Raw genomic sequence first — 14,119 nt, 5'->3', positions numbered from 1 at the left:
TTCTACTGTTCCTTCTACACATAATTGGAATTCTGTTGTAAGGAAGAGCTGCCTGTTCTCTCCTGTTTGTCTGTGTCAGTACTGACCCATGGATATTACTGTATTCTGTAGGTTATTATTCATTACTGCTCTTATTTATTTTTTGTTGCTCAGATTGTCCCAGATTTGGCCATTGGAACCCCCTGTCCTTTCAACATTGTTTTTTGAGCACTTTCTTACTTTTGGCACCACGGGATGCTCTAGGCTCATTTTTGTCATTTCCCTCCTCCAGGCCTAGAATCAGCCATTTCTCCAAGGAGCTCTGATTCCTTTTACTGGAGAATGGTATTTAGAAACCAAGATCTGAGTGGTAGGTATACTCATGCTATGGAATGTTATTGCTTCTAGAACCTCTTAACAGAGCTAGGAAATACATGTACCTCAAGATGCATACATATACTTATATATGTACTTTGATATTAGTCTGTGTATGTATATTAAAAATTATGAGTACATAGTGACACTTTCAGTTCCAGTTCAACACCACCCACTTGTTTTAACCTTCTCTCTTTGGTTCTTTGACTCTACTTTCTCCAACTCGAGAAACCTGGCTCTCATCATCCACAATATATTTGTTTGTTTGCTCCATTGTAGTATATACAGAAAGTAGTTTCAGAATTGCTAACCTATATCCCTGTGAAAAACAAATTTCCTACATAGGAAGTATCTGTGTATAGTTTCTTTTGTCATAGCCTATAGCATGCATTGAAAGCCCTGTTTTCCACCTTAGGTTAGTTCTTTCATCCTCATTCCCTTCAGTATGGTTATGTTGTTCATTTGTAATATAGTTCAATTCATTTGTCGTGTTTGCCTTCCCTTTGGGGTTCCCCCCACGGTCTGGTTGGTTTCATTTCTTTGTTTCTTGGGTTTATGAAACAAATTCTAAATAGATTCTAAACTATACGAAAAGATATACTCAGAAGTGTTATTCCCCCCCTTACCGCTACTAACTAATTCCCATTTCCTGGTTATTTCTACTCTGTTCCTTCCTACTTCCTGTAGGTAACTAATCTCATTAGATTCTGGTTTCTTCTTCTTTTTTTTTTTTTTTTTTTTTTAAGAAATGAGCAGATACATGTATTTTTTCTTATATCCTCTTCCTTTTTGCATGAAGAATAACACACTATGAATGGAATTTTTTAAATGTATTTGAATAATCCTTTATATAATTTTAGTTTTTCTGTTTTGAAGTAAGAAAGGGCAATGACTGATTTTTTTCGTCTCTCATCTTGTTAGATTGTACTTCTCTGGGAAATTTTAGAGTAAATGGCTTATTTTTACTTCTTCTCCCAAAAGCCCTTTTTGGTTTTTTGGAACAAATCAGTTTTATAAAAATGTATTGTATTGTCAGTTATCAAGGTTAAGGTGTCCTGCTTTCCCTCTTTGAAACCAGTTGGCTATGTGTGGGTGGAGGGCAGAAGGTGGACTTAAAAGTGGACCCTGCCAGAAGCCAAGGTCACCTTGTTCTTTGAAGTCTTCTCAGTCTTTACCGGTTTGCCTTTTTTTGTAGTATCACCCTTAGACTTAGATTCAAAACCAGGTAGAAATCCTAGAACTAAAGCCAGTCCTACAGTGAAAGAGAACTAAACACAGTGATCATCCATTATAACGTAATTATAGATACACAAGAGTCACCAAGTTTCTGTCACTTCTGTATAAAGGTGCAGTGAGTAGTCAGGGGAGGGGACACATAGGCTTTGGAAGTGATAGACGTGAGCTTTGAATCTTGGAATCACTACTTGATTTTTCTATTGCTTTAGACAAGGCACTTAATCACCTTGAGCATCCAGTTTCGTCATCTGTAAAATGGTAATAATAATCTTTTACCCCCCCAGATTGTTGTGACAGTTAAATGAAGAAAGGTGCCTAGTACATGGTAGACAATTAATTTATTTTTTTTAACCTTCTGTATTATGTTTATATCTTTTGTTTTGCTTCCTTTAAATAGATTTAAAGGAAATAAATCCTTGACTTCTCTTACATTCTACATCCAGTTCACCAGCAAATCCTTTTGGCTCTACTGGGGCTGACCTAGAACACAGTGTTCAGTCTGTCTTTGTCTTTAATAACAGTCTTCAAATTACTTATATATCTTCTTTTTTTAAAACATTTTTTATTGATTTATAATCATTTTACAATGTTGTGTCAAATTTCCAGTGTAGAGCACAATTTTTCAGTTATACATGAACATATATATATATATTCATTGTCACACTGTTTTCTCTGTGAGCTACCATAAGATCTTGTATATATTTCCCTGTGCTATACAGTATAATCTTGTTTATCTATTCTACAATTTTGAAATCCCAGTCTATCTCTTCCCACCCTCTACCCCCTTGGCAACCACAAGTTTATATTCTATGTCTGTGAGTCTATTTCTGTTTTGTATTTATGCTTTGTTTGTTTGTTTGTTTTTGTTTTGTTTTTTTTTTTTTTTAGATTCCACATATGAGCGATCTCATATGGTATTTTTCTTTCTCTTTCTGGCTTACTTAGAATGACATTCTCCAGGAGCATCCATGTTGCCGCAAATGGCGTTATGTTGTCGGTTTTTATGGCTGAGTAGTATTCCATTGCATAAATATACCACATCTTCTTTATCCAGTCATCTGTTGATGGACATTTAGGCTGTCTCCATGTCTTGGCTATTGTAAATAATGCTGCTATGAACATTGGGGTGCAGGTGTCATCCTGAAGTAGAGTTCCTTCTGGATATATGCCCAGGAACAGGATTCCTGGGTCATATGGTAAGTCTGTTCTTAGTCTTTTGAGGAATCTCCATACTGTTTTCCACAGTGGCTGCACCAAACTGCATTCCTACCAGCAGTGAAGGAGGGTTCCTTTTTCTCCACAGCCTCTCCAGCATTTGTCATTTGTGGATTTTTGAATGATGGCCATTCTGACTGGTGTGAGGTGATACCTCATTGTAGTTTTGATTTGCATTTCTCTGATAATTAGTGATATTGAGCATTTTTTCATGTGCTTATTGATCATTTGTATGTCTTCCTTGGAAAACTGCTTGTTTAGGTCTTCTGCCCATTTTTGGATTGGGTTATTTTTTTTCTTACCAAGTTGTATGAGCTGCTTATATATTCTGGAGATCAAGCCTTTGTCGGTTTCATTTGCAAAAATTTTTCTCCCTATTCCGTAGGTTGTCTTTTTGTTTTACTTATGGTTTCCTTTGCTGTGCAGAAGCTTGTAAGTTTCATTAGGTCCCATTTGTTTATTCTTGCTTTTATTTCTTCTAGGAGAAAATTTCTGAGATGAATGTCAGATAATGTTTTGCCTATATTTTCCTCTAGAAGGTTTATTGTATCTTGTCTTATGTTTAAGTCTTTGATCCGTCTTGAGTTGATTTTTGTATATGGTGTAAGGGAGTGTTCTAGCTTCACTGTTTTACATGCTGCTGTCCAGTTTTCCCAACACCATTTGCTGAAGAGACTGTCTTTATTCCATTGTATATTCTTGCCTCCTTTGTCAAAGATTAGTTGACCAAAAGTTTGTGGTTTCATTTCTGGGCTCTCTATTCTGTTCCATTGGTCGACATGTTACTATATATAGAAGACCCTAAAAGGTCCACACAAAGACTACTAGAGCTAATCGAAGAATTCAGCAAGGTAGCAGGTTACAAGATTAACATTCAAAAATCAGTGGCATTTCTTTACACTAATGATGAATCAACAGAAAAAGAAAGTAAAGAAACAATCCCCTTTAAAATAGCACCCAAAGTAATAAAATACCTAGGAATAAATCTAACCAAGGAGGTGAAAGAATTATACACAGAAAACTATAAACCATTGATGAGGGAAATTAAAGAAGACTTAAAAAAATGGAAAGATATCCCATGCTCTTGGATTGGAAGAATCAATATTGTTAAAATGGTCACACTGCCCAAGGCAATTCTACAGATTTAATGCAATCCCTATCAAATTACCCAGGACATATTTCACAGAACTAGAACAGATAATAATAAAATTTATATGGAACCATCAAAGACCTAGAATTGCCAAAGCATTACTGAAGAAAAAAAAAGAGGCTGGAGGAATAACTCTCCCAGACTTCAGGCAATACTATAGAGCTACAGTCATCAAGACAGCATGGTATTGGTTATATATCTTCTTAATAGTAATTTTACCTAAATCATATTTCTCTAGGATTTTTGTTTTTTGAAGAATAAAGTTATGGACTGAATCAAAAGCCTTTTATTGAATTATGATCTTTTGCTTCCTTTTTTATTGTAGTGTGGTCAGTTTACAATGTTGTGTCAGTTTCTGGTGTACAGCATAATGTTTCAGTCATACATACATATACATATATTCATTTTCATATTCTTTTTCATTATAGGTTACTACAAGATATTGAATATAGTTCCCTGTGATCTTTTGCTTCCTTTTAATAATTTGTTTCTATGTGGTAGAGAGAACTTAACATTAATTTGACAGGATTTATAATTTCTTAAAGAAATTGTGATTTTTACTCTATCAAGATCCTTATGCTTGCAAATCAATTTTTAGATTCTGTTCCAGTGTGCTTTTTTTGTGTCAATTAAGATGACCATCTTGTAATTTTTATTGTGTTGTCCTTTTTCTATTAAAAAAAAAAAGTCACACTGTTCTAAGGTACTCTAATTGACATTATCATGATAACTGATACTTTAGTCATCATACTTTAGTTTAGGTGCCAGTAGTGGCTAAATTGTTACTTTTAAGCTTTGCTTTCTTAGAAAATCCAATCTGTCTGACATAAGGTTGTGAATAGCTACCAGTTTCTCTTCCCCCAGCTCCCATCTTTCACATCTTCTGATTTGTTAACTTAGTGCTTGGAGTAGGCACATCAAAATGCCAGCTGTGTGTGGCTCTCTTGCTTCTTGCTTCACAGTGCTTTCAACCACATTTGAATGCAAAGAATGCATGCAATTGGCAGTATTTTCTAATGTGAACATTTCAGCAGAGTGATCTGCAGGGATTGAAGTCGTTGGAGTACCCTTCCCTCTCACCCCCTTTCCCTCTCCAAATCCTGCTGAAATGAGAGATGGTGGGAGGTGAGGGGTGGAGAATGATTTCAAAAAAGAGGAAGAAATCCATATTAGTGCTGGAAAAAAGGAAGAATACAAGAAGTGGATCAGAAATTAGGAAGAATTTCTGGAATATGTAAAGTAGATAAAATTGGACTGATGGAAACTAGACTCAGGAAACCCAACCCACAACAGGTGTAGAGAAGACCTCTGCAGAGGTACATGCCGTTCTTCTCAGTGAGCTTGGGCAGAACTCCAAGCTCAGTCAGCTGGTGCAAGGGAGCCAAAGCAGACTATGGGGCAATCATCAGGGTTGTTATAAAACAATATGGAACAGCTGGGCCAGTAGACCTCTAGTGTAGTAGTTCTCAACTTTGGTTGAATTTAGAATTACCTGGGGAGCTTTTAAAACCCTGATGCCTACGTCTCAGCCCAGACCAGTTAAATAAGAATCTCAAATCTCAAAGGGTGGTACTCCAGGCACAAGTATGTTTTTTTAAACTCCCCAGGTAATTCTAGTTTGCAGCCAAGGCTTGAAAATTACTATAGGCTCTGGCTGTGACTTTCGCTCTCAGGCTAAAGTGAGTTAGGCCAGATTTTTTAAATAAAATAGAGATGGGCCTCAGAAGACTCCACATGTTAGGACTTGGACTATAACATGAAAGCATAAAGTAGCTTTGAACTTTGAAAACAGACTTGAAGGGGAAACAAGTGAAAGAGCAGCCCTGCTCTTTCAGTAATATGCTGAAGTGTTTGGTTCCTAAAGTACAACTTTTTCCTGCATCACCAGTGGAAAATGGTATCCCCAGCCTTCCTGTGGACATCATGCTCAGCACGTAGTAAATGCACAATAGGTACTTGTGGAATCTTCACCCAGAGAGCTCCACAGTCAGCCCACCTCCTTTGGGAACGGGCCTAGCATGGAAGTATATCCAAATGCTTAGAAAAACTGTGTCAGGTAACTATAATCACTTGATCTTTCTGAATCTTTCCTTTATCATATGACCAAACAATACAGAATTATCAGCAGATACCATGAAACAAGCACTGAGGTGAACTAAGAAGAAATAGAAGATTTTCAAAATACTAATTACTATCTTAATAGATATTTAACAGGATATTAAAATTCTAAGTCAAAAACCAGCTTCTCTGGACAAGGAAAGAGAAGAAAGTTTCTGGAAGTTAAGAATATGATTACCAAAATTGGAATCCAGAGGAAGGGTTGAAAATCAAAATGGACAGCCCCAGAATCCTGACTTGGTAATATGAAAGATAGTCAACAATATCTCAGAACACAGAGCAAAAAGAAAAAAAAACAAAACACCCAAGAGATGAAAAATGAAAGAAAAATTAGAAGACTGGAATAATAAGTCAAAGATAGACAGTTTGTATATAACCAAACGCATAATAGAAGAAAACTTCCTAGAGAAGATAGGAGAGCCTTAAGATTGAAAGTCTTAGTTTATAGTGGCATACAGGAGTAAGAAGTGCTTTTTCATTTTAAAGATACATCCTGATGAAGTTTATTTTTTTAATTGAAGTATAATTGACTTATTATATTAGTTTCAGGTGTACAACATAGTGATTCAGTATTTTTATACATTAACAAAACGATAACCATGATAAGTCAAGTTACCATTTGTCACCATACAAAATTACAGTATTAACTATATTCCTACATATATTGACCACATGCTGTAATTATATTCCCTGACTTATTTTCTAGTGAAATTTATACCTCTTTATCTCCCTCACTGGTTTCCCTGCCTCCCTACCCCTCTCAGCTCTGGCAACCACCTGTTTGTTTGTGTGTCTGTAACTCTGTTTCTGTTATATTTGTTAATTTGCTTTGTTTTTTAGATTCACAAGTAAGTGAAATCGCATGGTATTTGTCTTTGACTTATTTCACTTAGCATAATACTAAGTCCATCCATGTTGGTGCAAATGGCCAGATTTCATTCTTTTTTATGGCTGAATAGTATTTCATTGTGTGTGTTTGTGTGTGTGTGTATCTGGTGAAATTTCTTAATTCCATAGCTTGAAAGAAAATTTTGAACTCTTCGAGGGAGAATCAAGCTAGATGCAAAGGAATGAGAATCAAAATGACATCAAACTTCTAATTTGTGACACTAAACACTAAAAGACAATGCTTTGAGCACTGTGAGTATTTTGAACCTAGGATTCTATACTCGGCCAAATTACCATTTAAGTATGAGAACAAAATTAACTTTGGAATTTGTAGACTTGTGCCCTTTTTGAAAAAAATAATACTATAGGATATACTAAAACATCACAAAAAAATAAAGCCAAGAACTGAAGATTCAAAGCATAAGAAACATTAGTGGGCGTAAAAGTAACTTCCATAACATGACCATGAAGTTAGAAATTTATCTTGAAAGATCCCTGAAATGGTAGAACTATAACATTAAAAATAATAATAGTTTAATAGTACAGAGCTACGTTCTGAGTCATTTAAACAAAATGTCGTGCAGATGGAAAATGAAGAGGAAAGTGATTTTCTTACTCCAGGGGATATTATGCTGATTAGTTAATATAGATAAACATGAATGTACATGTGTATGTATAACATTGAATGATTTGTTTAAAATTTAACGTTAGATACAAGTAAGAATAGCATGTAGAACTCCGAGACCACCCAGGGAAGAGTGGGAAAGTAGAGGAACAAGGAAAATTTGCTCAATCTAGAAAAAGTAATAAAAGAAAAAATAACAAGAAAACATTATGTAGGAAACCTAAAATAAGATGGTAAGAATAAAATCAGTCATGCCAGTGATTACAAAAAATATGAATGGGGAAAAAGCCACCTATTAAGGGCAGAAATCCTCATAAGGATAAAACAATGATGACAACAAAATCCAGCTATTATTACATTAAAAAACAAAATGGTCCAAAAATTTTAAACAGAGGAAAGATTTCATGTATGCCCATATTGAGATCTGATAGAGGTATGAGGGCTTTTTTGTTTTGTTTTTCCCATACTTTTGAAGTGTTTATCAATGTCCTGGCAAATTTTGTCCAATAAGAGAAATTAAATTCTTGAAACCATTTTTCACAAAATGATGTAGTATGGTACTTGGTCTAAAATGGATAGTGTTTATTCTTTCAAATATGTTGGATTTATATAGCTCCTTTCTTCCAAAAAGGGATCTTCAAGTCTTTGGGTAAAGTCTTAATAGAAAATAAGCTTTTGTTATTTAAAAAATCTAGCCAATGGACCATTTATTTTAGAATGGTATTAAAGAACAAAAGCTGTGTATCAGTAAAGAATTTAAATAGTTCTTGGAATTTATTAAAAATAGGAGCAACAGTAGGGGTGGAGGAGTGGGAGGTACACACTGTTGGGTATAAGATTGTCTCAAAGGTATATTGTACAGCATGGGGAATAGAGCCAATTACATTATTTTGTAATAACTATAAATGGAAAATAACCTTTAAAATGGTATAAATTTTTTAAATTTCATAAGTGAAAAAATTATCAGGCAAAAAAAGAATAGAAATGCTAATATATTCAAAAAGGAAAATTCCTATAAATGAGTGAAAATTACTGCAATTTTCCTTAACGTCCTGTTTTCAAATTAATCATTAAATAAATATTTACTTTCTGGCCCTGAACTGTGTGTCGGGCCCTGTGAGATCCAAAAGAAGATACTGCTTCTGCCCACTTTGAATTTTGTTCATACTTTGACACCTCTTTCTGTGGAGACTTTAAGTAGTTTCTTATACCACGTTCTAAAACATGGTTGATCTGGTATAATTTACCACTAATTGCAGGAAAATAATCATAGCTAACATTCATTGGGTCCATCTCTATATCCACACGTGACAAAGTATTTTCATATAGTTGCTGCTCTGACGCATAAATGAATGCATGCCAGCTATTGGGCTAAAAGCTTTAATTCAGTACTTAATCTAATCCTCTCAATGGTTATGAGGTAGCTAATGTTATTTCCCCTGTTCTAGAGATGTAGAAACTGAGCTTCAGATAATTTAAATGGCCTTGCCCAAAGCCACAATAGTTAGTGGCGGAATGGGCCTGGAATCCAGGTCTAACTAAAGCGCTATACTGGTGTAAAGAGAAGAGTGGTGAGGATTTGGGTTGGTGTAGAATTTATTGCTTTGTGTATGCTTCCCGTGTAGACTAAGATGTAATCATCTGCATAAATGTTATTCTCTTCAAGGAGCCAGGTTCCATGCCTGCTCTCAGTCAGCATCTGGCCCCTCAGTGCCATAAGCAGTCTTAGGTATTTGTTCATCTCGAAGAGTACAGAATGGTGCAGAGGAGGACAGGAGGCAGTTTTGGGGAAATTAACCATCATGCCTGATGAGGAGTTTGTCTTCTAATCAGTGATTAATATGCCCCTCCTGATTTTATAAATCTGCCTCTGCTTCCCCATTTGCCTTTTCAGGGGGTCGTTAAGATCCCACTGTCTATTGGATGCTCCTGCTTTGTTAGGCAGGCAGAGAGAAACTCACTTGGCATGAATTAGGCAGCAGAGAAAACCCTTGCCGAGAGGGAGTAACCTGTCACAACCTGGTTTTCTCTGGCTAAATGACCCATCTTGTGTAGTAGTAATGCCATTACAACATTCCCATTCAGATCCCCATGACCTAGTAATTGTTTCAGGAATGAGTGCAAAGCTATCAGACACCAACTACTATAATTAGAAAAGGGAAAAACACTTACCAGAGCTAATGTCTTTTAGGCTGGAGCATTTACAGCACTTTTTTTTTTTTTTTAAGGTTATGGAACCTCTCTCAGTTTTGCTTCCTAAAATACAAATTATACAGCTTTTGGTTTCTTGCATTCCAGTTTTTTTTTTTTTTCCCTTACTGCCGTGCACTCTCTTTCCTTTTCCCCCCATTTTAATCGGAGTACAAATTGCTGTCAGCACATCGAGTTCATGTGCCAGCCACATTCAGAACAGGGTGTTCTGTGCTCTTCAAAACAAAATTGCTCTAGGGCAGTAAGAGAACAATAAGTCAGAGCTCCAGTTTAAGTGATGTTTTGCAGCAGACTGGGCTCACTTGATGTGGTTACACTCAGATTGCGCAGCAAAGCTCGGGTAATTTGGTTTGGTTTGACTTCGTGGGGTTTGGAGAACCTCCCCTCTTTAAGTTACGTAGACTTTAACTCAAGAGAAAATGTTGTCCCTTTTTAACTTGCATATTTCTTTCTCTCCCAAAAAAGCCCTAAGTAGAAGCATCCTGTATGTACTTTTATTCTCTTTGGGCACGTCATAGATCATTTACTTCCCGTAAATCATGCTGGTTGGAATTAGCAACAGACCTCCTGAGCCCTGGAGGCCGAGCTCCCAGTGAGTCATGATGGTTATTATTAAATATTTATTAAGTGAGTATTTGCACTAAGAGATACAAGGTCAAAAGCAACCACAGGTCTTCCACAGCCAGGGCTGCTACAGTTTTCTTTGGTAGCAATTGTTGAGACCTTCAAAAAAAAAAAAAAAAAAAAAAAAAAAACCTGAATCTGTAGGAACTAGATGTGTCTGCATCTGTCACCATGATGGGGGCCCTGCTGTGGCAATAGGCAAGCATTTCTGTGGCTCCAAGGTGGTGTGTGAGTTCTTGTCAGCAGTCCTGTAGAATTTGTCACACCAGTGTTCCAAGTTTAGAAACCAGTTAACTGAGTGATAGCCTTTGCTACTTGTAGATGTAAAGAATCCATGGGCTCTATTCTCCCTGAGGCTATGATACCTCCTCTTACACTGACATTGCAGATAATGTCATTATTAAAAGGTGATGGTTTTATATATACACATATAGATGTGTGTGTGTGCATGCATATTATTTTATCAATTTAAGAGTTTATGGTACTGTGGGTAGTGCTTGTTCAGGGTCAACTTAAAAGACATTTTATTGGAAAAAAGATTAGTCCCTGTATAAGGTAGTAAGTATTTATAAAAGTTATTACAAATTTTTACCTTCCTAATAGGTGGCCACAAACATTGGGCCTGTCATTTATTGTCTCTCTCAAAGACCGGCTGCAGTGAGCTTTTGTTTTAAGCTTGCTTGCTTGCTTCACTTGTCTTTCTTAGCATGTTTATTAATAACCAATCTTTTCTTTCCCAAATATGAAGAGTTATCACATGTAAAGAGAATTCCTGAGATTATTTTTATAATTTCAATATCAAGTACATGCATCAGGCAGAAAACCTGCTTAGGAAACTGACACACAGGCAGGAATCCTTTGCAGAGTCTCTGGATTTCCTGTTTTGAAAACACATTGAGACTTGATCAACCAAAAACCACAACGAATGTACTGATAGTTTCCTCCCCCACTAAATGTGCTCTCCTTCAGGGAGGAAAGTACTTCTAACAATAAACCTCACACAAAAAGATCTGTCAACTAAATTGTGAGCTACTAAGATAATAAATTTCAATACTTGATATACTCCACAATATGTGGGCTGAAATTCACTTTGAATGAAATCTCTTTTCATGAAAAGTATCATCACATTAGTCTAAATTAAACTTTGGGGGCAGATTTTAAAATATTTAAGAACACAAACTTTTCAGAACTCTCAAATTCTTTAGAAACATCAGCTTTTACTGTAGTAAAAATATCTTAAGCCTTGGATTCCCTGCAGACCCTCTCTAGAATGTATATATTTGAAAATAATAAAATTGGAATTTATTTTGAAACTATTTTCCATTTCAAAAGAACTTTCACTGTATTGCAAGCTAAGTTGTATTTTATCTAGAACATTCCAAAAGTGAATATAATAGAGTGTCATCTGCATATATGAGAATGGGGCAAAGAACAAAATCTCTGTATGCCAGCTCCACCCTGAAAGCCAATCTAGCTCTTGCACCTGTTTAGAGCATCTGACTCAAGAGTCAGGCCTTCGTGAGTTTGGCCCAAGCTTCTTTGACTCCAGCCTATGGCCACGATGGGAGCAAATCAGTATGGTATTAATCCAAGTGATTTAGAAAAGGGGAGAGAACTTCAAAGCATAAATGTCTATGTGACATTTTGGCCCCTAGTGTCTGTGCCACTGCTGTTTACTCTTCAGGGTTTCTCTCATTTCCCAGGCCTGGGCTAAAGGTAACCCGATCAAATGATTAACTACAGGAATTAGTTTTGAAGCAGGTTTCTGGCCTATGTCAAGAGTTCTGATACTGGGTCATAGAATTGTAGAATTTTAGAGCTTTAGGGGACCTTTGAGATCAAGTAGTTCAAAAGTAAAGTAAGTTGGAATTGAATTTGTATTTGGAGAATAATTGTCTCATAGAATGAATGTAACAGAACAAGTGATTTGCAGTCTCTCTAAAAGCAAGTTATTGATCTAAAGTAGAGCAACCAGTCTTAGAAAAGAAGCATTTTAGGAAATAGTTACACTCAAATCAAGGCCATTACATTACAGAAGTAGGAATAAAGACAAATTATCATATTGCTTGTTGACTGTCATGCAGTCATACAAGTCATTCATTTTTCATACTGAGTCAAAGACCTAAATGGAAAGGAATGATTATCCTTAATATTAAAAGTAGTTGAAAAGTTTCAGAGAATTGTTTATCCCAGAAAAAAAGTCTTAACCAATCAAGAAAAAAATACATATCTATATGTGTTTTTCCTATTTTGTCTTTAAAAAAAAAATAAATAAAAGGCCCTTTTCTAATATGAAATTACCCCTGGAATGAGCTGAGTGAGTCTGAGTGGAGTGGGGAAGAAGTAGGCCCCAAGAAACTGACCTCTTCACTTAACATTTCAGAGGAGGTAGTTGAGTAATTTGATTTGTAAAGTTGTAGTAGACTATTGATTCCTTCACATTTTGCATTTATTACTCCACTAAGGGATATAGCTATGTTAGTTATTGATGATGCTGCCTTTGGGTTTTCCATTTCTATGCAAACATATTTGTGAATGAGGTTAAGACTCTTAAAAAAAAAAAAAAAGTTTCTGTATTCAGTTAACCTTTGTATATCACAGCCATTCAGCTGTTTTCAACCCAAGCATCTAAAGCTATGATGCAGTCACAAATATTTAAGCCTTTATATGTTTGACATTAAATATGTGGCATTTTGATAATTACCTATTAAATAACCTAGTATCTCTTGATCTTGTATTATAGGTGAGGAAACCTCTGTCATACAGTAGGTTTAAATTAAACCTATGTTTCCACTTAATTATCCACTAAGCTATCTTATTGATACCGTTATCAGTAATTATAAGTTTAAACTTAAACAGAAAGAAATATGATTTCACGTGAGACCATGTATGTCTCTAGATGAAATAAGGGGAAGTCCTCACTTATTACTTCCCTAAATTATCTAGTCACGAGCAGCTCTGTTGACCATCCTGTCTCCTCTCCCTCAGTCCACCTGGAAGGCCGCTGTGGAGGAAGGATGTTTGATTGCAGAGATGTAGGGTTCATCGTTGGTGAAGGAGAAGACCACGACATTCCAATTGGAATTGACAAAGCTCTGGAGAAAATGCAGCGTGAGGAACAATGTATTTTATATCTTGGACCACGGTAAGCAGTGTACCAGTTCAGTATACGGTGAAGTTATCTAAAGAACAGGGGTACCCTTGCTTTTTCACTCAGCGTTTTGGTATTTTCAGTGAAGTTAATGCGAACAATGGAAACAATTAAATCAGGCTGCAGTTAGTCATGAAGTGAATTAATGGGCCTTATAATATTACAGAGGTTTATAAGCCTATTTACGTGATTGATGTGTGTTTAGGATAAGACTGACCAGCAAGTTTTGCTTTTCTTGTTTCACCTTCCATATTGCCAAGACAGGAAGCTATTGGCCCTTCTCACTTGATTCTCTCACCCACCCTCCCCTTTTCCGTAAATTAGGCAGGAGGCAGTGAAACACGGGGGTTGGAAGTAGAAAGAGCATTTGGATGATTTATTGCCACTTGAATTTGTGCCACTTGTTCTTATACAAAGTCCCTGAAAAAAGAGTGTTCTTCCTGGATCTAAAGCAGCGGAGATGACTCATTTTTGCCTGAAATTTTCCCATCATAAGGATATCCATTAGCACTTCCAAGCTTAGAACTATCAGACACTGACAGTCTCT

General features: G+C 36.1%; 1 protein-coding gene across 5 annotated transcripts in view; it reads left to right on the top strand.

Moving 5' to 3' along the window:
* FKBP5 (FKBP prolyl isomerase 5) overlaps positions 1-14,119 on the top strand; it is a 93,347-nt gene that overhangs the window by 60,774 nt on the left and 18,454 nt on the right. For all 5 annotated transcript variants that reach the window (XM_032462907.1, XM_032462908.1, XM_032462910.1 and 2 more), the window contains one exon: positions 13,410-13,566. In XM_032462907.1, the coding sequence (XP_032318798.1) occupies positions 13,410-13,566 (157 nt within the window). The remainder of the gene's footprint in view (positions 1-13,409; positions 13,567-14,119) is intronic.

This window comes from Camelus ferus, chromosome 20, assembly GCF_009834535.1.
Source record: "Camelus ferus isolate YT-003-E chromosome 20, BCGSAC_Cfer_1.0, whole genome shotgun sequence".
Classification (NCBI taxonomy): Eukaryota; Metazoa; Chordata; class Mammalia; order Artiodactyla; family Camelidae; genus Camelus; species Camelus ferus.
The sequence above is the reverse complement of the archived record's forward strand: the minus strand, read 5'-3'. Positions and strand labels throughout refer to the sequence as shown.